Source organism: Chroicocephalus ridibundus, chromosome 12, assembly GCF_963924245.1.
Source record: "Chroicocephalus ridibundus chromosome 12, bChrRid1.1, whole genome shotgun sequence".
In the NCBI taxonomy this organism is placed as follows: domain Eukaryota; kingdom Metazoa; phylum Chordata; class Aves; order Charadriiformes; family Laridae; genus Chroicocephalus; species Chroicocephalus ridibundus.
This window is the reverse complement of record NC_086295.1, coordinates 10,598,560-10,620,500: the sequence shown is the minus strand read 5'-3', so window position 1 is coordinate 10,620,500 and position 21,941 is coordinate 10,598,560. Positions and strand designations below refer to the sequence as shown.

Sequence of the window (21,941 nt, the reverse complement as noted above, 5' to 3'; positions counted from 1 at the left end):
TGAGTCACACACATGGCTGAAACCACAGCCATTCTGCTCTAATTAAAGAGAACTACACCAAGAATGCGTAATAATTAGGTTAGCGTGTAATACACCATCTATGTCAACAGCATCTGCCACAAAGGTTGATTGAAATGTACTCATCCTCCAAACATTGTGCTCCCTGTTAGAGCTCCTCAACTAATTCATTTCTGTCCTGTCATACAATAACATGGCTCCACAGAAATCTGCAGAAAATTAGAGGAAAGACTACATATAAATCTACCCTGGTTTAGCATGACTTGTAACTGTAGTGGAGGAAAACCACCCACGTAAATGTAAAGATGAGGGATCCCTGTCCTAATGAAGATGAATTACAAATAAAAGTCTGTTGTGGGAATCTCTTTTTTTTTTCCTTTTTTTTTTCTTCAAGTTGTCTGTTACTGTTTAGTTTGAACAGGCACAATGCTTTTGAACTGTAAGTGTTTATCAAATTAACCACAGATTATTTTTGTATGTGTTTTTGAAGTATTTAATGAATAAGAAAATGTTCTGCTGGCGACCTTATTTGCATCACTGTGTTTCTGTGCTTTTGCTGTGAGTTTAGGAGCAAGGTCGGTTGTTTGAGGGCAGGAGGAGCAGTTGACTTTAGGCACAAGAGACATGGAAAAATGATTGAGACTCATTTAATATTGCAGTGCACCGGGCTGGGTACAGCAGGTCACTTGATCACGTTTCAGAGTAGCAGATCTGCAGAGGCTGTAGCCAGTGGCCACTCAAGCAGTAAGCCAAGAGCTGCAGGAGCCCTGCGGCCGCCATCCCCCATCCAAGGGCCGTCTTGGAGTACCAAGTAGATCTGCTGTGCACATGCAGTCAGCTGTTAATGTAGCCCTCCAGGCCAGAGGAAGGGGAAATGGCCCAGCCAAAAGTGTCAGTCACTTCTGCCATGTAGGATTCTCTGTGGGTGGCTTCAATGGCCAAGCCCCATCAGCTTGGGCTGATTTAAGCCTGCACTTGCTGACTTGGTGAGGAAATGAAGTGACAGCCCTCTCCCAGGCAGTTGTGGTGTCTTGGCTGGGTAGCAAAGGGCAAGGAAAACATGAATTTTCCAAAATGAATCAACTAAAAGAACTAAAGTAGAGCTGCAGGTCGCATAGTCCTTCTCCAGGGGAATTTACTTAAGGTTTTGCCACTGATGTTGGTAGGAGCAGGATCTGGATGTGAGAAAGTTCACATGTGCTTAAGAATGTGTAGAAGCCATTTTAGAGCTGCTGACATGTGCATTTTCACATTAATTGTTAATTAACAATAATTAGAGGATGTGAGGCTTCTGCCTCACATCCTTCCCTTTTAGGAAGCAGTTTGGGACCCTCTTGGGGAAGGGCCACATTAGACCCACTGCTGGCAGGGGCTGCTTATACAAGAAAGTGGCAGAATGAGCAAACCGTCAGAGTCAGCCAGCCCATGCAGACAGGTGCATCATGTGCATGTCACCATTTCAACACTAGCTAGAATGACAGATGAACCCATCCAGCATTTTAATGTGCTGTGTCTTGTCTTTATTTTTTTAATCAATGTAGTTTCTTGGGTGTCACTGTCACCGTGGCTACCGTCTGCAGGCATGCTTTATACCACTGCAGAGCATGCTCTCTCCTGAGCAGGAACAGTCATACTTGGACAAGTGTTTTATCATGCTATAATTGGGTTTGCACAATATGATGGGATTGGTTTAACTCTGCTGATGCTGTTAAATAAGTAGGCAGTTTCAGCGGGGATGGAAGAGCTTTGCAGTAGTGTGGCTGCTCTTGCATCTCCTGCCTGACAGTAGATGCCGTATCACATGCTGGGCTCTTATGTGGGAACAGCACCTCTGCCTTTCTGTCCTGTTCTGTGCTGATCACCTGAGTTATCATGGCAGTAAAGATCTAAGCCAAGCATGCTGACTGAGACACATAAATTGCACTCCTTAGAGCAAGAGACTCAATTTATGCTTGAGCTCCAGGGTTCTGTTCTCAGATTTTGCTCACCGAGTTGCTGTTTGACATTAAAAGAGAATAATGCTGACCTTCTATAGCTGGTTTGAAGGTTGGAGTCAGGAAAGGATCACCTTCTGTGTACTCCATTACTCATAACTATCCCTTAACCATTCACTGATGATGCTATTGGAAATCAGTTCTTGGTTTAACCTACTGAAGCAACATAATCTTAGATAGTCTCAGGTGTTTAAAGGTTCTCATTATATTATCTAAAGTGTGTGGGCTATTATTGGTCAAGGCAAGCCATAGATATCCTTCAAAGAACAGAATTTGATTATCTAGGAGAGCAAAAGAAAGGATGGGAAAATCATGTTAAGATACAGTTGGGAAATAAAATTACTTTAATGAACATATGTTCAGAAACAGGAATGTGTAGATCCTATGTTTGCTCTAAGATCTCCCACCCCGCCCCCCCCCCCCGCCAAAAAAAATATCAAAGGGAATGGAAAAAAAAACTTATTTTCCCTTAACAGGACACTACAACGTCTGTGCGGATAGGTCTTATGATGGAAGAAATGATCTTCAATCTTGCAGATACACATCTGTTCTTTAATGACCTGGAGGTATGTAGCTGCTTATTTTATTTAACATCTCTCTTTCTAATTGTTTGCATCTGTTCTACAAACTTGTTTTTCTGGACAAGAAACTTTCATTTTTGACCCCAAAGAAATGGGCCTTAGATGGCTTATTGGAAGCATACTTTCCTGTGTCCCTTAGACATCTTCATTCTGTTAAGGAATTTTTTCTAAATACACAGTAACAATGATGGCTTTTGGCAGTTTTACTAAATCTAATAATGAGGACATTGCTGCTGCTTCTCCTGAAATTTGCTATTTAATAATTTTATTAAGCAAAATTAGCATAGATCCTATGGGGCACGTAGCAATTAGCTGTGAGCCAACGCAGAGGTTTTAAAAATGGTCTCTGTTCTTGAGGAAGCTCTGTTTGCACACACAGACAGAGCAGGAGGTCTGCTCGAGCTCAGGCACACTGCAGGATGAAACTATGGGAATTTCAATATAAAAGATTGAGAAGAAAAGTCTTCCTTGTTTGTGGCATGGTTAGATCTGACCATGCCTTATACAAAGTGAAAATCCTTTTGGTGTGTGTATATATGTATAAATATAATAAAATTCAAGCAAAGTAATGCTAGCAGAATTCTGTCACCAGCTGAGAAACAGCTGTATAGCGCTGATGAAAAGTTATTTGCATTTGCAATCAGTAGAAATAGTCTGAATGAGTCACGTACAGAGTGAGTGAGATGGGTTTGTGCTATGGGCACCTTGGAGGCAGAGAACTGCTTGGAGGTGTTTGGAGGAAAAAAATCTGGCATCCCTGGGCAGGCTTCTGTGGTCTTTTTCTTCACTTGAAAAAGGAAGAATTTGTTTCTGTGCCAGATGAAATGAGAGAACTTTTTCTGTGCCTGATGAGTTCACTGAGAACTTCTGGTTCCTTCACTGCTTAACTGCACTGTGGTCCTCCGCATGACAGGAGGTACATCCTTTCCTGCCACCTGTCTCCTTACAACCTGAGGTTTCACTTGCTGAGAATTTTCATTTCCTTTCAAAGACAAGTAGTGGGTAGCACCTGAGCTGACAGATTTTCCTCTTTCAGCTTTTTTCAAAGAGGGAGTTGTGATGAGGGCACAGAAAATGCAAAGTGAAAAAATCCTTCTCTTAGAAAAAAACAAACAAACAAACAAACAAAAAAACAAAAACACCCCCAAAACAACAAAACCAAGAGAGCTGCTCTTTGGCAGTCCAGGGTGCTATATAAATAGTTGTAATATTTAATGCACAACCAGCGGTTTTCACCCATCAGATCTCAACATGTGGTGCAACAAAGCTCCATGTCCTGCACAAATCCACTTTCCAGAAACCCTCTGCCTATCTAGACTTTTGCAAGTATATAGGTTGGCAAATCGTTTTAAAACAAGTTTTCTCCTTCCTTCACTTACTCCTGTAAAACGTGAAATGAAGTAGCAAATTGTGTGGCATCTGACAAATTCTGCGCATTTATCAGTCACAGCTGTGGCTTCTAGAAACAAAGCCCTTAGGTCAGTTTTGTCTCACACGCCTCTCAAGTCCTTCCTCAGCCACTGCAGTAGAGCAAAGTTTTCAATTATAAAAAGTTACTATGTTGTGTTTCTTTTCTTTTGTGGTTTCTAGACATTAAGGAAGCAAAAGCTAAACCAAAATCCCTCAGATACAGGACGCTCATTCTACAAGGACCATGTAACTGAGTCCGAACTAGGCCAGTGGAGACCTAAAGTTTAGCACTGTGTCTCCAAATAGAAATGAAAACCTTCATCGAAATACCTGACCTCTATCTGCAGCACAGGAAGAGAGCCAGGTGCTACGGGACACATCTGTTCAGCAAAACGTTGAGAGAGGTTGTCTCTAGTTTAGGCTACGAAGATGATAAATAAAAACATTTATGTTACTAGTGCTATTTTGTTGCTGCATGAGAAAAGAGAAGCAACTTTTGCTGATTTTCTAGGCTGTCTTATCAGCTTACCTGCTTTTACTAAAAGATTGAAAAACACCAAGGTGGGCAGGTGAATGAGTGAGCCAATGTAACCTTACTGGACTTGCGAGAGGGTGTAAAGGGACAGCATAGGCAGCTGAAGGTGAGAACAACTTGCTGCTGTACCTGGATGGCTCAAAACCATGAAAAATGTTAAAACCTTTTGAAAACAAGTAGTGTTCCAGCTAGCCAGAGCAGAAACAAGCAAAGAGATAGCATTGTGAGACAATTTGATCGTAGGTCCTGCACTAAGATAAAAACGCTAGGCATTCTAAATGATGATGCATGGCCCAGGTAGCTGGAAAGAGAAGAGCATTTTCTACTGAGAAATTTCAGTTTTCCCTTTTCACACATGCCTGATAAGTGAAACAAACCAAAGGTTTTTTCAAACCAAAACCAAACCAAGTTGGTTTGGTTTTAGCTGAGCCTTTTCACTGAAAAAAGTGATGGATGAGGGAAAATTCAACAGAAGTAAATGTTCTTGACAAAATTTCACTTTGCAAAAAAGTTCAGTTTGGAAGAATTTGCAATAACAGAGTCATCCATCCCTGCTTGTTAACCACCCTACTCCTTCATTTAGGATGATAAATAAACATCAGGTTTGATATTCACAAATATTGTTGTGATATTGTGATATTTAAAGATCATACGTCACCAAGTGTTAGGCTTAAAAAAATGCAGTGAATGATATTGCTAAAAAAGAAGTTGATGAACTACAAGCCCAGAGGTTGATTCAGTTCTAGACCCACAAACATTACCATATACGTTAGCACCATCATGTGGTATAACACTGGCCTGTACAAGACAAAATAATCTAAAACTGCATGGGACTGAAACTATTTCTGACTAACTTCTGTGTTGGGGCAGGATGAAAGAAGCTGTAATTGAGAAAGCAGTAGGATCGTTGCCCCATTCAAAACCAAAGCAGGAGTACTCTTACTGGATAATGCTAAATGTAGCACAACTTTTCTCTGGCACAAATCCATAGCCAAGTTCAGGCATTGTGGGGGGCCCAGTAGATTGAACCAACAGGAATATGGCTGGCTTCGGTCCTGACAGTGGAAGCAAGGGGAGAAATGGACGAGATATCGCCCATCCTCACCAGAGAGGCAAGTTCAACAAGGAAATCAATTATTACCTTGCACAAGGGAATGGTTTATTTTGCTGGCTACAGTTTTCAGTGTTGTGCAGAGCAGAAGGTGCTGTCAGGGTATAAAGCCCTTTTGAAGCAGCCTCAGAAGGTGCCTGATGAGGATGAAACATTTATCCATAGATACAGCAAGGTTTTCACAGCCCTTACTAGCGTTTGTGTGATCTTCCTTAGTCTGGTGAGGACATGATTTCATGTCGTAGCAAAAAACTGGCTTCAAAGTCTGAGTGAGGAGCCTGAACTGGAATACTCCTTTTCTCTGTCAAAAAATGATTTGGAGAGACTGTTGTTAGCCAGGGCTGTACGTGTTTACAGGGTTTACCCAGAAGGGATTCAGGCACCTGTTTCCTGGATGTATTCTCTGGATGCATTTTTTCCTGGCATGCTCGGGAGTGGGAATCTTGGATGTATGAAAAGGCGAATCAGCAGATCCGTACAGATAACCTGCTTCAATACATCCTGTCTTAGTGCCTTAGCCTACTAGAGAGGCCAGTTTCCCGTTTGATTCACCCCAAACCTCAGGCTAGTTGGATAGAAGGAGGCTGATCAGTGATCCGCAGGGCCGGTGGGTGACCGGAGAAGCCTTATACCAAGAGTTCTACCAAGCACTTTTGGTCTTTTTACAGAAACAGATTCTCTGACGTCAGCAAGTTAACTCTTAAGTTTTACAACTTATAAGCTTGACTGTTTTGGCATCTGATTCCGGGCAGAGGAGGAGGTCGATGCTTATTGAAGCACAGCTTAGTGGTGTGCCTGCCCCATAGCAAAGAATGAAGGCACCAAACCTTGACAAGGGCGGGCAGTGTGTTCCATTTCCAGGGCATGCGGTGACACAAGCATTGCCCCGTTCTGGAGGTTGTTAGCAACACAATCCAGGCAAGCAAGGCCTGCGTTTGCTGAACCACGCATTGAAATCATACAAGTGTGGTTTTGCCACGCTAATTCATCCACTCATGTAGCACTTACATGCCTGTCGACCACATCATCTCTGCTTGCAGTTGCAGCAGTACAGTCAGGTCTGCAAGTATAGGCCATACAAGATGTTGTGTGCAAAGGGCCCTGGTGACACTGCAGAATATATCAGCAAATATTCACCTGAAAGGAGGGATTCTCGGTCTCTGTTCCCCCTTCGGAAAATCAGGGAGAAAAGGAGTTGCCCAAGGTTACAGATCACAGTGAAGTTAAAATATGAATTCTGGGCTTTCCAGGGTTGTGCTTTTGCTCCCAGATGCCTTTTGTTCACAGTGCAACGCTGGCTAAAAAATAATACCTTCCACCCTTAGTCCCTCTGGAGTTATCATTGTCTATCACTGTGGAAAACAGGTATTAAGGACAGGGGGACTGACAGGAAGATGAGGAATTAACAAACAAGGGGATTAGTGTGTTTACAAGTTACTGCCTTTCGGAGCCATCCCTGGAGGTTTTTGTGTTCTGGGAACCGTTAGCCCCCAGCCTAATGAGGGATGCAAGCTCAACTGAGCAGTGAATCCACGAGATGTCTAAAAATCTCTAAGACAGTCCTGATACACAAATATACAACCTTTGCATTCATAAGTTGTTTTCATATGTGCACGAGACATACCTTGAGAGAGTTCAGATGGAGTGTAAATGATAACAGAAGGAGTTTCTCCATATGTCCTCAGGAACAGCTTGTATTTAACAATACAGCAGAGGCTTTCTCCAAACTTGCAGTACCGTTTCAAGGCTGCATTAGCTCAGGCTCCTTTACATGTGGGTGCAAGGGTCTGGTCCCACCTGGAGGCAGGTTCGGTAGCACAGACTGACCTAGAGATAGCATAACAGTAAAAACAGTTCAGTTCCCAGAGTTGCGAGGGTTGACTGAGGTCTTACACGTTTGACTCAGTTACAGGCTGTACGTGCCACACATCATATACCGCTGAGATCCTAGAGTATCATTTTAAAAAGTCAGCAGATGTGAAAACTGGGATATGTCCCCATTGCAGACTTACATTTGAACAATCGGGACCTTCTTTTCAGCAGCCCAGATATCCTGCCTTGACTCCCTACTCACTAAGATTTCAAGGAAATTCTGCAAGAATGAAAAATTAGTCTCGTAACCAAGTAGTAAAACATGGTCCACATTCTTGCGTTAACCCGCTTCCCTGTGTTTCACCCAGTAACACGATAGGCTCAGCCAGCGGACTATGAGGTAGCGTCTCACCAAGTGTCATGGTATTTTATTAAGTTAGAAATGTGATAGCTACTGTTGTCACACTTCAGCATACAGAACAATTCATTCACAAATGAGAAAAACAGATCCCTCCACAAATACCTTTCCCCTGACTTAATGCCCTGCATCATACAACTGGAGTGGTCTGCATCAATATTATCCCAGCATGGCTCGCAACAGCTATTGGGAGCGGGGCTTAAAAATGGTGGAGGTGGAGGAGAGAGAGAGGTGTCAGCAGAGATCTGCTGTTCAGCCACTTGGCTCCAGTTATATACAGAAATATACACCCCAGTGACAGGTTGGTAAGAGAACTGATGAGACGAGAACAAGATAAAATCGTATGTCTTTTTCAGAATTAACTAAAATAAACACTGCAGAAAAGCTCGTGATTATTGACAAGAACTATCTCTGACATTTTGCCATTGTTAGCAAGTTTGGTTACTTGTTCAGAGATTTTTTTCTTTTTTTGAAAGGGGCTGGTTTTAAAGTAATTCGTAAAACTCCTAATTGTGTAAGGAAGCTAAGGCAAGTTCTGTGGTTTACAGAAAACTGAAGTGGTGAAGAATAACTGTACCTTGGTTAGCTGCGGTTGTTCTGACTTGAGAGTCCTGTTGTACCAAGTGCTTTTACCTCTATTGAAAAATCAACCAGAACAAAAGATAGTGTTCACCTTGAAGCTTTCTGGTTTGTTCTTACCTGCAAGGGTCACGGAGAAAGGAGATTTAAGGTGGTGGGAGAAACTTCCTGATTTTTCTCTTTCTAATCTTAATGCTAAAACTAGGAAAGAAACCAAAGAAATAACATTTCTCAAATTTTTGAGTCAGGGCCTCCACCATTCAAACAATGAATGATTTTGGAAGATAAGATCTAGAGTACATACTTCATGCAGGCTGAGCTCCAAGTATATATTCTCATTAAATATCCTGTGCATAGAGTTCCTCGTTACTGACACATATTATTCCTTAACTCTGTCTGTGGCTGGGGCTCTGAAAGAGTGCCGCCTTCAGTGCTTCAGCCCAGCTTCCCTGCACATCAAAGAAGGCTCAGCCCCCTCAGAACCAACTGGGAGAACACCAGCAGGACAAGTGTCTCTGGAAATTTCTTTGGGACAGATATCTCCCCTTGTAATTACATGGGCATATACCTACTGTCCAAAGCAGTATTCTCACAGGGGAAGAGGCTGCCAAATCTCTGCCTTATCATGCATACAAAGTTTAAAAAACACAATTTTCCTGGCTAAAACACAAGCATCTCTCTCCGTGCTGTCTGCATAGGAAGGAGTTTCACTTACTGTATTATTCAAGAGCTGTTGTACCCTTAGATAACAGCAGATCACACACGCACACTCTGTCTATTCATGTTCTGTGTAAGTGCTATGTGATACTTGTTCCTAACAATTAACGGGCTAGACTATGCCAGACAATACTAGCACTATGTAAGATTTTATCTCCCTAGTATTACCCTTAAAGTAATTTTTCATTACGTTCTTTCAAAATTTTTTCAAAGCATTTACTTACTGCTGTATTTTTTTTCATACACTTCTCAGGACTGTGACCAGATCCACATAGATGATGTATCATCAGATGATAATGGTCAAGATCTAAGGTACGGGATCTCCAGGCTGGAAGCTGCAGGTCAGGTAGTCCCCAGCTGTTTGAAAATAGCAGGGGGCTGGTCAGTGATGTAAAATAACATTCTCAGCCATGTGCCCTCTCCCCTCCCTGGCTCCATGCTGTCTGCTTTTATTAAGCACACAGAAACACGGAGTCCTCTTTCTCACATTAATATGCCTGTGCCTACTGTCAAGCCCTGACTGTCATAGAATCATAGAATGGCTTGAGTTGGAAGGGACCTCAAAAATCATCTAGTTCCAACCCCCCTGCCATGGGCAGGGATACCTTCCACCAGACCAGGTTGCTCAAAGCCACATCCAGCCTGGTCTTGAACACTTATATACTGAGCTTTGAACCATTCTGGGAAATATATCTAAAATTAGGTTGAACTCCCGTCAGACTACACTAGTGTCTGTTAGATTTGCCAGCATCCCCCCACCTCCCCCAAACCAGTGAACTGATCCTGCTGAAAAGCACCTTTTTTTTTTTTTTTTTTTTTTTAAAGCTGTATTATCTTTTACCTGGAACAATTCCCTCATCTGATTCATCTCAGTGCTGAAGAAATGCTTCTGCTGGCATAAAGAAAGGGACTTTGAGGAGGGTTGAAGGCAGGAACAAATGCTTAGTAGAAGGCAGGATTGCTTCCTTCAGAAAAACTGCCTGTTTGTGTTTGTGGAACTGTCACTTGACCCAGTTCATCGTGGTAATTACTCTAGAGTTGCTTTGAAATATTAACTCAGTTTAAAAATAAACAAACAAACTTTTACATGTTGCAGGCAGTTAAGCTCCTTTAGTTAATTTGCAAATTTTTTTTCTTGATCTAATGTGCGTTCAGAGCCTGTTTAGTAATATAGCGGAGCAGTCGGAAAGGTAACACCAGAATGTTCTCCTTTAGGGTTTGAGTATTTCTGCAGTTACCTTAGCAGCCTGGATGAGAGGCAGGTGAGGAGTTTCAGTGACCTGAGGACAGTTAGATGTTGTCCAGAGAACCTCAGAATTGGCAGGGAGCGATAAGTAATCTGCATTGCGTTTACAGTAAGAACATTTTTTAAATCTGTGCTAGAGATGCACTCTGGTTCTGTACAGTGTGTAGACCTGTGCTGCCACTTGTCTTTGCATTTCTTTTCAATTGTTTCCACTCCTTGCTGGCACTGTATAGACTGCGATCATACTGACCTCTCTCCTTCCTTCCTCCCTTTCCCAGCACGTATAACTTCTCTGCAGATGGCTTTCACAGTTCAACTGCCAGTGCAAATCTGTGTCTGGGCTCAGGCGTTCATGGGGGAGTAGACTGGATGAGGAAATTAGCATTCCGCTACCGTCGAGTGAAAGAGATGTACAACACCTACAAAAACAATGTAGGGGGTAAGTGTCTGTGGCCAGGCAACAAGCTTGCCTTTCATCTTCCCAAATACTTCTGACCCTGCTGGGCACATCTATGGAGGAGGTGTAGAGAGCATTGTGATAAGAACACTTCACACTGAGCTGAGCAAGCGTTTCAGCAGTCATCTTTAAATAAGGTTCTGTACAGGATTTGCAAGAGATAGGTTAAAATAACCTGGTTTAGTGATTGGAGAAGGACTCAAGTCTGAGGGGGGCTTTATTTTGTAATTTATTTGTCAGGAAAGCAACCTTCTCCAATTTTCCAAAATGCGCAGTAAGCAGGCAAACAGTTCAAAACTAAATATGCTTTTTTTTTTTTCTACAGAACATATGGCTGATCTCTTTCTGAAGGCATTCTTGTATCCTAACTACTTGTTTTTAACTCCCACAAAACAGTACCGCCAGATATCAGGATGTCCTGGGTTCCTTCATCTCAGCTAATTCCAGACAGTTCTTCCAATGGGCTGCTGTGCCTATCTTTTAGAACATCAGTGCCAGGTCTCTGACTAGAAAGAGAAAGAAGCAAAACTCAGAATATTGCCACATGATTTTTTTCAGTTGGAGGAATAGCCTACCCACGTGTACTGGAAATGGTGCATAGCTTTTCAGGAGAAAGAAAACCACCCTGGCCTCAGATGTCTCTCAGCTCAGGCCACTACCTGCTATACGCAGCAGCTCTTTCATCCTCTTGCTCACTTCCCATGCAAGTTTTATGCTAACTCCAAGAACTCTGAGTTAATGAGGTCCCGCAGCGTGCAGGTGACTGATACCATTCCTCTGGAAAGGAAGGGAGCTGAGCTGCAGTAGCATAGGATGTGCTGCAGTCGGGCCTCATTAACCTCCAAGGGCATGGCAGTGGGCAAAGGGCAGCAGCCTGCACCAGCGCCAAGAGGAGGGTAGTGGGAGAGACAAGGTTCAGAACACAGACAGGAGCTCTTTGGCGTTCTACATACAAAGCCATGTAATTCCCTTTCTGTGCTTCTGCAAAGATGCTTTCCCTGCTTACAGGTTTAATAGGAGCTCCTAAGAGGGAAACCTGGCTGCAGTTAAGAGCAGAACTTGAAGCGCTGACTGATCTCTGGCTCACACATGCTCTGAAGGCGCTGAATTTGATACATTCCCGGTAAGAACAGCTTGAAGAATTGCCTACAGGCTTGATCCAGGATCTCCTTTGCTTCCCTTTCCCCCCCCCTCTAAACAAATCGAGACACATTTATAGGACTTTGCTGGCCAAACCTGTGGGAGGCCAGTCTGCACACGTTTGCCAGACTTGTATTATCGAGGGTTGGGGTAAGCTTGAGATGATGAACTGAGCAAAAGAAAAAACAGTCGTTTTTTCTTGCCTTTCCTTGGCTACCTCATCTGTGGCACACTTTTAATATGAGTAGATTTACAAAAGACTAGGAAAGGGAGAAAAGGGCCCTTTTATCCCTGAACATTTTCACTAAAAGAGCCCAATACGGACGTTACTACATGGTGTTTAAATTCCCGCAAAATAGGTCCTGGCATGCATGCAGTAAGGCTGCATCACTGCTGTTAGTTTGTTTTATGTTTTTTTTCATTCTGCTAAGCTGATAAAAAGACATTACTGATACTCATATTGTCTGCGTCTATCTGCATAATCTCCCAATGGCTTGGGAACTTCCAGTTGCAAGAGAAGTTTGCTTCCTGCCATCTTTCAGTCTAGAGTAAAAAAGAGAAACGCAGATTGCCACTTCTACTAAATTTTGTTTTCTAGGCCTAACTGTGTGAATGTGTTGGTCACCACAACTCAGCTCATACCAGCTCTTGCTAAAGTGCTTCTTTATGGACTGGGCACTGTCTTCCCCATCGAAAACATTTACAGTGCAACAAAAACAGGTAAGAGGAAACTAACTTAGGCCTCACTGAAGATAGACTGAAGTTTTATCCCTAAGTCAGGCACATCCAGTTTAACCTGATCGCAACCAGCAATGTATGAGCTTTATTTTTAGCTCCGTGTTTACACATCTGTAATTCGCATCCTGACTACCCACACTTAAGCTACTACAGACTGAAAAAAAAATATTAGAAAAAAAAAAATCAAAGTCTTCCCCAGTGTCTCCATGGAGGAGTGAACCTGAAAATTACCCACCCTCTGGAGCATCTACTGCATGTGGGACGTTCAGCCACACCCAGCTAGGAGCAAGTCTGGTTGGACCTGTTGCATACAGAAACGCTGTTGGGATCCTCATATTCTTGCAGAGGGGTCAGGTGTGCTGAATGAGCTTTATGAAGCTGTGTGAGTAATAAATACTTGTAGGGTTGATTTGGGGTATTTTTTTGTGTTCTGTCCTTTCTGGTTTAAGTGTTTGCATTTTCACGTTTTTACTGCAACCAGAACGAACAGAAGAGGGCTCTCAAAACTCAATACCATGATTGTCACATCAGTCTACCAACTGTCAGTCTAAGCAGCGCATCAAAGTCACAAAGCTTATGGAAAACTGGCAGCATTTGGAAGTCTTTGGCTGATAAAGAAAATGCCAGTAGCTGACATGAGATGGAGAGAATCCATCTCAGATGAAGATTGTTAGGTTCTAATTGCAAAGAAAACAAGGAATGTCGCAGCAAGTTCGGTTAGGTCCCAGCTCCAGTTCCAGTACCTGAATGTCAGTCTATCTAGATATGTATCTAGATGAAAAAATGTGTCTTCTCTTCTGTTGCTTAGGGAAAGAGAGCTGTTTTGAAAGAATAATGCAAAGGTTTGGAAGGAAAGCTGTCTACATTGTAATAGGAGATGGTGTTGAAGAGGAACAGGGAGCAAAAAAGGTACAGTTTGTGGATGCGGTGCTGCATTCTTCCAAGTTTTAATTTCAATGACCCTTTCTTTATTTAAGCATTTCATGAAGCTCCGTCCATTTGAAACGGTTTACAATTGGCCTTATTTCTTCATATGCAAAATACTCAACAACCTTGTGAGAAATTTCCTGCTGTAAATCCCCCCACGCTGGCAGCTAGCGTAATTTTTCAGGTAGTCTCTGTGTCACATGTTCCAGGAATCATTCTTGCTTAATAAAGATGGCTTTAAACACACAAAAAAGGAAAACTCCAGTGTGTGATCTCACGTGAGCCAGCAGGGTGAATTTCTGATCTACACATGTTGCTTTTGTAAATTCTAAATTATTGGAATTAGTTTTGAATTACTTATTAGAATATGCATATATACATGCATGTATTTATATTTATGACTTATTGAGATCATAGAGTGTGACATCATTAGAGTGAATACAAATGGACTAATACTGAATTGCTGCCTTTATTAATGATTTATGGATCAATGTGATTAATTTCACAAGCAAAATGACACTGGGAAGGTGTACTGAATACAAAGTAGAACAGAAACTGCAAAAGCACTATGGTCAGGAATACCAAGCCCTTGGTAACGTGGGATGTGGCCCACTGACAATAAGTAGCATTAAATGGACTAACCTGTGCCTCCAGTTGAGTCCTCCAGGCATTAGTATCCACAGTCCACTCACTGGGAAACGAGAACGGGATTTTTAGGGACCAGTTGAAGCTTCTTTGTTTTGGGTAGACTGTGAGAAAAGAGAAGCTGGAACCCCAGAGCTTGGAAGAGATAAAAGCAAAATTTGAGAAGACCAAAGCCCACATCCTGCTGACACTTAATGGCGGGGGGAGGGGGGTGGTGAGATTTAGAGATCCGGCAAGGAATACCTTCTGCCATATACAAGGGATATCAGTGTATTAGAGAAGCCAGGAGTGGTACAAACATAGAGAGCAACAACCAAAGACCTGAAGGAGAGCAGTCAGGTACGTCAAGCAAATTGTATGACATGAGAACGGAACAGCTAAAGTTTTTATTTCCTAATCTTTATAACAGAAACCTGCCCGGAATCTCCATTTGTTTGGCTTTACAGGGACAGGAATACAATTTGTTAATGGCCAGCATTATTTATAAGATGTCTTTGTGCAACAGGTTGACCATAAGCCAGCAATGTCCCCTTGTGGCCAAGAGGGCCAGTGGTCTCTTGGGGTGCATAAAAGAGTGTGGCCAGCAGGTCAAGAGAGGTCATCCTCCCCCTCTACTCTGCCCTGGTGAGGCCACATCTGGAGTGCTGTGTCCAGTTCTGGGCTCCATAGCTCAAGAAAGACAAGGAACTACTGTGGTAGCTTGGGTGATATGCAAAACATTACATCACAGGGACCCAGCTGTACAGCTGAACCTTGTGCTGGAGGACGTGACACCTCGTTCTGAATGAAGATCTTGCAAAGAATTTCCAAGCAGATTTGAGCTCATCCCGGGAACAAAGGGATCCCAGCAAATAAGGTCATGAGCACGTGTTCTGTCCGCAGAATTGTATCTCAGGTCATCTTCAAAGCAGCAGAAACCCTCTTTTTTTATAGTGCATTTCCTGTGGCAAATGGAAGCAACAAAATCTGCCCCCACTAAAACTATCTAAATCTGCAGCTGGTTCTCGTGTTCATGAAGGGTTAAGGAGTTGTCGGAGAAGAGTCCAAAATGCATGACTGCGAATGAAGTGATAATAGCCTGCTGCTTTTGACAGCCCAGTGCCATACTTCAAAGGCAGTGGGTCAGTGAACAGGACTGCATCAAAGGCTGCAAGGGCTCTTGGGCTGTATGAAGAAGTGGGAAGGTTCAACGATCTTCTATAGGCAGGATTTCAAGAGCCCTCTTGCCTGTGTCTCCTGGCCTAAGCAGCTCTCCCATTAGTAGAACACATTCTTTGCTGGGCTGTCACCTCGTTTGATTGATGACAATCATTAGTCAAGGCTTCTACACACCTGAGCTTTATACCAAAAAAAAAAAAAACCAAGGGGGAGGGGGTGCAGGCAGAGAGCCTTTCACTGTTTTGCCGGCAGCACTGATAATATCTCCATTTTAGTGGGTCATTTTTCTTCACCTGTCTGATGAGTGATAAATCTGTAAATGCTGAACAACAGGAGTGGCTGGGAGGCCAAGTTTTCTTCTTGTTTAAGAAAAAAAAAATAGATAATTTAATGGAAGGGGCTTAATAACAACCAGGGGAGGGGGAGGGAGAAGGAAATAACTTTTCCCCTTAAAGTGAAATTGCAGAGCAATGGATTCCAGTCGCTTCAGATGTCTGTGTTTGCTTGCTGTCTCTGCACACACTGATAAATAGCTTGAAGGAAACGTTTGTTCACTGATAGGCAGCATACCAGAGGGAAGCTTGAGTTGTATTTAAACCTTAGAGGAGTGTAAATAGACACTCTGTAAAACAAACATCTGGAACCGCTGGCGTTTTTTTTACACAGGTAGGTACACTTGGAAAAGGAACACCTCCCTTCATCAGAATCATCTATCTAGAAAGTATATATTCTCTAAAGCTTTGTCTAAGCTATTTGCACAGAAGCGGTATGTTTACAGGTGAATTACTTACAGTGAGAAAATACTTAGAAATTTTATTCCCATGCAGGAAGGGGATTGAGCTCTGTCGGTGAAGGCTTTCTATACATTTGTTACTGCATTATGTATCACTGACTTCATGGAGACTGGTGTTTTGGAGGACACTTAAGAAAATCAGAGTCCCAAATATTGCTATAAAAATCTAAGTGCAGTAACAAGCTGTGTCTTTGATCTAAAGTAAAACTTCTTTAACTGTTTTGGAGAAGAAACAAATTGAGCTGAAACCCCAGGCTCACCAGGACATACCAAGAAAAGTTGTATTTAACATCTAAAAGCAAGTTAGAATTATTTTGAGGTTATCTCTTTGCAAGGCACCACAGGGATGGTAGCTATTGCTAATGATTGCACAACGATGTTGTTACAATGATGCTGTCAGAGTACTCTTTGTACCTTACCAGATCACAGTTTCCATCTCAGGTCCTCTGCATGATTGATCTGCGCTTGTTTCACAGCACTTTAAAAAAGCTGATACTTCATCCTCTTTCAGATACAAGTCTTCTGTTCCTGGAGTATATTGGCAATTTTCAAGAGATTAATCAGGATATTTTGAAGAAATTATAATACAGTAGGTCACAGGTAGTTGACCTTTCCAGATTTTGCGCAGATGCTGAGATTTCAAGTGGACCTGGCTGGTTAGAACTTGGATATTTGTATACATAACTTCAGATTTATCACAGTAAATATAAATTGAAAAACAGGGAGGCAGGTGAAGAGTATAAGATAGTCTCTCAAAAACAGGAATTAGGCAAGTTTTTGGGGGGACAGGCTGCCGTATAAGCCTGTCGCACTTTCTCTGAGGCAGCAGTGTTACCGAGCAATGATACCAGGTCCTACATTCACAGAAAATGCAGAATGGCCTACTGTCCAGTTAACTTGGAAAGGGAATTTTTAGAAAGCACTTTGTGTGGTATTTTATTCTTTTGTTTACATTTTTATAAATTTTAATAACTTCCTTTTATGAAATATATTGTTTACTTGTCTGTGAAGTATTGCCAACAGCTTTCACTAGTGATGTTCACCTAAACTTGTTTCGAGAAATACTGCAATTCTAAAAACAGTCCTAATTAATCCATGAGAACAAAAATAGGAGAGTAACGTTTAGTGGCTAATACATTCCGAAAGTCAGCCTGCGTCCTCCATCATCTCTGAGGCAGGACACCCCTAAATTGTGGAGGATCCATCTTCCTCTCTGCATGGGTGAAACACACCAGCAAATAGGCACTTCCCACTCCCTTCCTTCCTTCCTCACTGAGATGAGCCTCCTTGCCTGTGACACCGTGACAGCCTGGTGGCCCAAGTACAAAGCTCTGTTCCTGAGGGTGCAAACTAAGAAAGTTGTTTTGATCTCAGTATTAAACAAAAACCAAAAAATACCCTCTTTTGGTTTCACTCTAGCACAACATGCCATTCTGGAGAATCTCTTGTCACGCTGACCTGGAAGCTCTTCGGCACGCCTTGGAACTTGAATATTTGTAGCAGACCCCAACATCTTAGCACTGTGAGGGCTTCACTCAAACTGTTACATCGGTTCCACCTATTCCTCAACATTTTCTTAGTAAAAAAAAAAAAATCCCACAGCAACTGCAGTTTTTCTTTTTTTTGAAGGAGAACCCTTTCAGTGGAAGCCTTTAAGAACTTGCAGCCAAAGAACATTATATCAAGTCCTTCTTCCTTTGGACAGAGGAAAAGCCTTCAGATAACTCGCTGGGGATCCTGCAGTTATTTGGTTAAGCCGGATGCATAGAGCTGTAACTGCCTTTTTGCCATCGACGACAAACACTAGAAGTTTTGGGTCTACTTGTCAGTTTTCTTGCTTTTGAAAGGGGAAGAGGACACAGTAAGGCGTCTCTGCACAGTACATCACATCACGTGGGACCTTCTGAAAACAAGAGTGAAACTGTTGATTTTTTTCTGTTTTTTATTTTTTTAATTTATGAACTAATCTCATTACTCTGGTATTAAGCTCTGTACCTGTGTTTTTAATCTGGCTTTTTGGGGTGGGTGGGTGGGTGGGGAAGTTTTACCATTCTAAATTAATAGTTCATTTCTCCAGAAGGCACTCTGGGGCAGATCATATTGTGTACATTAATAATAAGGACACATGGTACTGTTGCTAAGAACTATAGCTGTGGTTTTAAATCTTACATAGATGGTATGTGGACTGTGCATGTGTCTACACGGTGCCTTATGCTGCCATCTTGGTTTTGGGGGCTGGGGGTGGGGAAAAAGTACCTTGTGATGAGTGAAAGGCATTAAATAAAAACATGTTTACATTTTGGGGGACTAGATTACCTGCCTTCTCTTCTCCAGATGCTCTTGGATCTAGAGGTACATGTAGAATACGTACTCCCCATTTCAAGGCGGGGTTAGGCCAGGAGGACTCTGAACGGAGCCCCTCGGGTGCAAAATGGAGCCTGCAGCCTGGTGTTCTGGCTCTCGGGGGGGCAAAGACTGAAGACAGCGACGGTGTCCACTGAGAGAGAACGTGGGCACTCAGCAAATCTCACTTGTCCTGCAAAGGAAGATAAAGGGCAAGCAAATACTGCAGCTGTGCATATTTATTTTTATGTAAATAAATGCATCTACAAGTAAGCTTCAGCTTTAGGATTTCTGCGGAGCTGGCCTGTTAATTCTTGCTGTCAAAATATTTCAGTTCTGTGGGCCTGGATGAATCTCTAGTTCACTTTCAGAATTGCTCATTCTTGCTTGCTACAGCACAAAATAACCTCAGAAGGATGAGCGCCTCACGGGAACAAGGTGTTAGAGATGCAGCAAGTAATACAGTGCCCTTATCTATCATGTGTGAATCAAGATCAATCAAGTAAGGGTTACGCAAATTACAGGTGTGACACAAGCGCGACACAAGCCTGAGTGATACTCCTAAGTATCCTAAAAAGATTCACCTCGGGAAACAAATTCATTGCTGGGTCTGAGAGGGGATTTTCTGCTGGACGAAAACAGAAAATCTGATCTCAAATAATCTGATCTCAGTCTTTGGCTCAAAAGGTAGCAGCCGGGCAGCAGCTGTAGAGCACGCTAGCTCCACTTGTCAACAGCAGGCGTGACCAAAGCATCCTTTAAAGTACACGCTTTGGAGGCATTTGCAAAGAGCTGCTCTCTGGGCCGAGTACAACACAAAATCAAACGTGATCTTTCTAGCAGAGGTGTTGCTTGTCTCAGGCCCTGCTGAGAAGCAAGCCTGGCAGAATTTCTCCCTCAAGGTTTTCCAGCTGCAAGACCGTCACAAATAGGAAGTTTTATCACAAGTCAAGGAAATCAAACTCAATGGAATTGACTGATGCTTGCAAGACAAGCACACCTGTAAATAAAACCCTTGAAAAAGGAACAAATGCCAAGGATGGCAGATGCCTAAGAAAGCACAACTTCAGCTTTTAACACCCTGTCAATCAGCTAATTGCTCTTCCTTGAAATTCCAAATTTAACACCTGCCTTATTTGAGTCAGTTATCTGCGTACTGATTCTTTTTTCCTAAAGCTGCTTAGATTTTCCTTTCTGAATTAATTTAGAGATTCTCGAGCTCTCTTGTTTCTGTCTCCAAAGTTCTTGGCAGAGCTTTGTGCCTGTTCTCTGTTAGTGCCTGCTCATGCTCCAGGTACCATTGCTATAAGTGGTTCCTCCATATTGCTCCCAGCTCATGGTTTTACTTACCCACAGGTAACAGCAGATGAGGATGGTGTACACCAGCATCAGACACTCATTTGTCAGACAGACGTTCCAGTTCCTTCCAGTCATTGTGGCACATGTTCATCTCTCACTGCAGCAAGAGTATCAGGATTTACTGAGTTCCAGAGACTCTGCAATGGCTAAAAGAGGGCATCTGTAACAGTTTTTTTCTCAGGAACATACAAAGGCCTAGGAACACAGACGTACAGGCCTTGCTTAGGTCTTTCACCTATGGTTTTACGCATTTCTACATTGTTACAGCATAAAATCCTTGCTTAGTCACATCACCAGCCAGACTGGAGTACAGCTATGACAAGGTTCCCAAATAAGTTCCAGTATAGCTGAATCTGAGGTGAACAAACCAAGCAAAAACCAAGTACCATTATTAAAACGTATAGCTGATACCAAAATCTGTTCTGTCATCACATGTTCAGTGTGTTGGTACGTATCTGACCTGCTGATACAGACATTTTGAATCTTAAGCAAGTAGGAAAGGGGACATGAAAGGTACATCTGGTGAGATAACACAGGTCGAAGTCTCGGATGGGACTGTCAGGATGAGGGCGCAGGAGCAGCCGTCGCAGCTCCTTTCTAACACTTCAAGGACCAAAATACTTTCCCAGACAATAAAAAGACCCAACACCATGTGCACACTGACGTGACATCCATCGCATTTCCAAGAGTATCCTTTGACATTTCCTTACAGATAACTAATACGAATGCAAGGCTGCAAACTAAAAGAAATCAGCTTTTTAAAAACTACCGATTACTGATTGCTAATGTTCCCATAATTTCATGTTCAGATCCTTTCCACACCGTAATCTTTACAGGTTTCTTAATCTTTTGTAAAAGAAGCAGAGTTTCACCTGGCAGCCAGGGCGAACACTTCATTGCGAGTGTGAGCCTCTGCCACCGCGTGGGCCCCAGACATATGTATTTTGTTGCTGAAAAATCCGGGACTTGAAATGCTAATACTCTAAGTGGTAACAATCCACACCTCAAATCACGTCATGCAAATCCCTTAAAAATGTTCGTTCTTGTTGAGCTGTAGCAGAGCAGAAGAGCTACATCAGGCCCTATTCCAGAAGGGTGAAAAATAAAGTAATTTTCAAGCAAGCAGCAGGTGTTGCACAACAGAGCACAGCTGAGGCCCGTGGGGAGTGGATACACTCCTACCCCGAGCACCAGGATGGGACGGTACCAGCAGCACCATTGGGCCCGAGGTAGCACCCGCTGACGGGAGCAGCAGCCCTGTGCCAGGCCACCGCCGCCGTTCTGGTCTGGCCGGATGGGCACGATGCACGAATGCTAAAAAGCCCGTCGGGAACAGGGAGAAGCCTCCCTGTTGATTTGGCAAAGCTGCGATCGAGGAAGGAAACCAGATTCTGGTTTGTCCTCAGGAGCAGCCTGCTGATTTGGATTTAAGTTAACAGCCGAGGCACACACTGCAAACTGTTTTTAAAATATTTTACAACAGTATTTCCAGGCTATTCCAGACTCACAGCATGTTTACAGTTTGCATTTTCAATAGTTTCCTAGAAAAATGAATGAAAAATCTGGATAATGCAGATGGCCTATTTGGGCCAGATATTTCTGAGACACAGGAGAAAAATTTGACCTAGTTCATCCTTGTGTTGTTATTATTATTGTTACATTAAGTTAAGGGTGACAACTCACTTGTTACGTGCTTTTGGGAAAGGATGCTTTGTAGAAGGGGTGGAGTTTCAAATGCCGATGTACTGTACGTGTGCAGTGGGATTTACTGCTGTCAGAGCACCACAAGTGCAGAGCCTCTGCTGCAGTTACTTGAAACGCTGCAGTTTTGTGGGGATAAATTACATCACGCAGCTCTGCTACGGCCTGTCATCCCGAGGAGTGGGTTCCAAGGGCCAGAGCAATTCTTCCCGCTCTTCCTAGGAGTGTTAGCTGTTGCTGTGTTACCTTTTCCTTTTCT

At 42.8% G+C, this 21,941-nt stretch overlaps 1 protein-coding gene across 10 annotated transcripts in view; it reads left to right on the top strand.

The window, feature by feature from the left end:
- Window positions 1–18,286, top strand: part of EYA2 (EYA transcriptional coactivator and phosphatase 2) — a 98,173-nt gene extending 79,887 nt beyond the window's left edge. For 9 of the 10 annotated variants that reach the window (XM_063350204.1, XM_063350206.1, XM_063350201.1 and 6 more), the window contains 7 exons: window positions 2,489–2,578; window positions 9,429–9,487; window positions 10,700–10,860; window positions 11,887–12,001; window positions 12,617–12,738; window positions 13,565–13,665; window positions 17,699–18,286. In XM_063350204.1, the coding sequence (XP_063206274.1) occupies window positions 2,489–2,578; window positions 9,429–9,487; window positions 10,700–10,860; window positions 11,887–12,001; window positions 12,617–12,738; window positions 13,565–13,665; window positions 17,699–17,779 (729 nt within the window). In that variant the 3' untranslated portion in view covers window positions 17,780–18,286. The remainder of the gene's footprint in view (window positions 1–2,488; window positions 2,579–9,428; window positions 9,488–10,699; window positions 10,861–11,886; window positions 12,002–12,616; window positions 12,739–13,564; window positions 13,666–17,698) is intronic. The other variant, XM_063350202.1, reaches the window with a different exon arrangement.
- The last annotated feature ends 3,655 nt before the right edge of the window (window positions 18,287–21,941 follow it).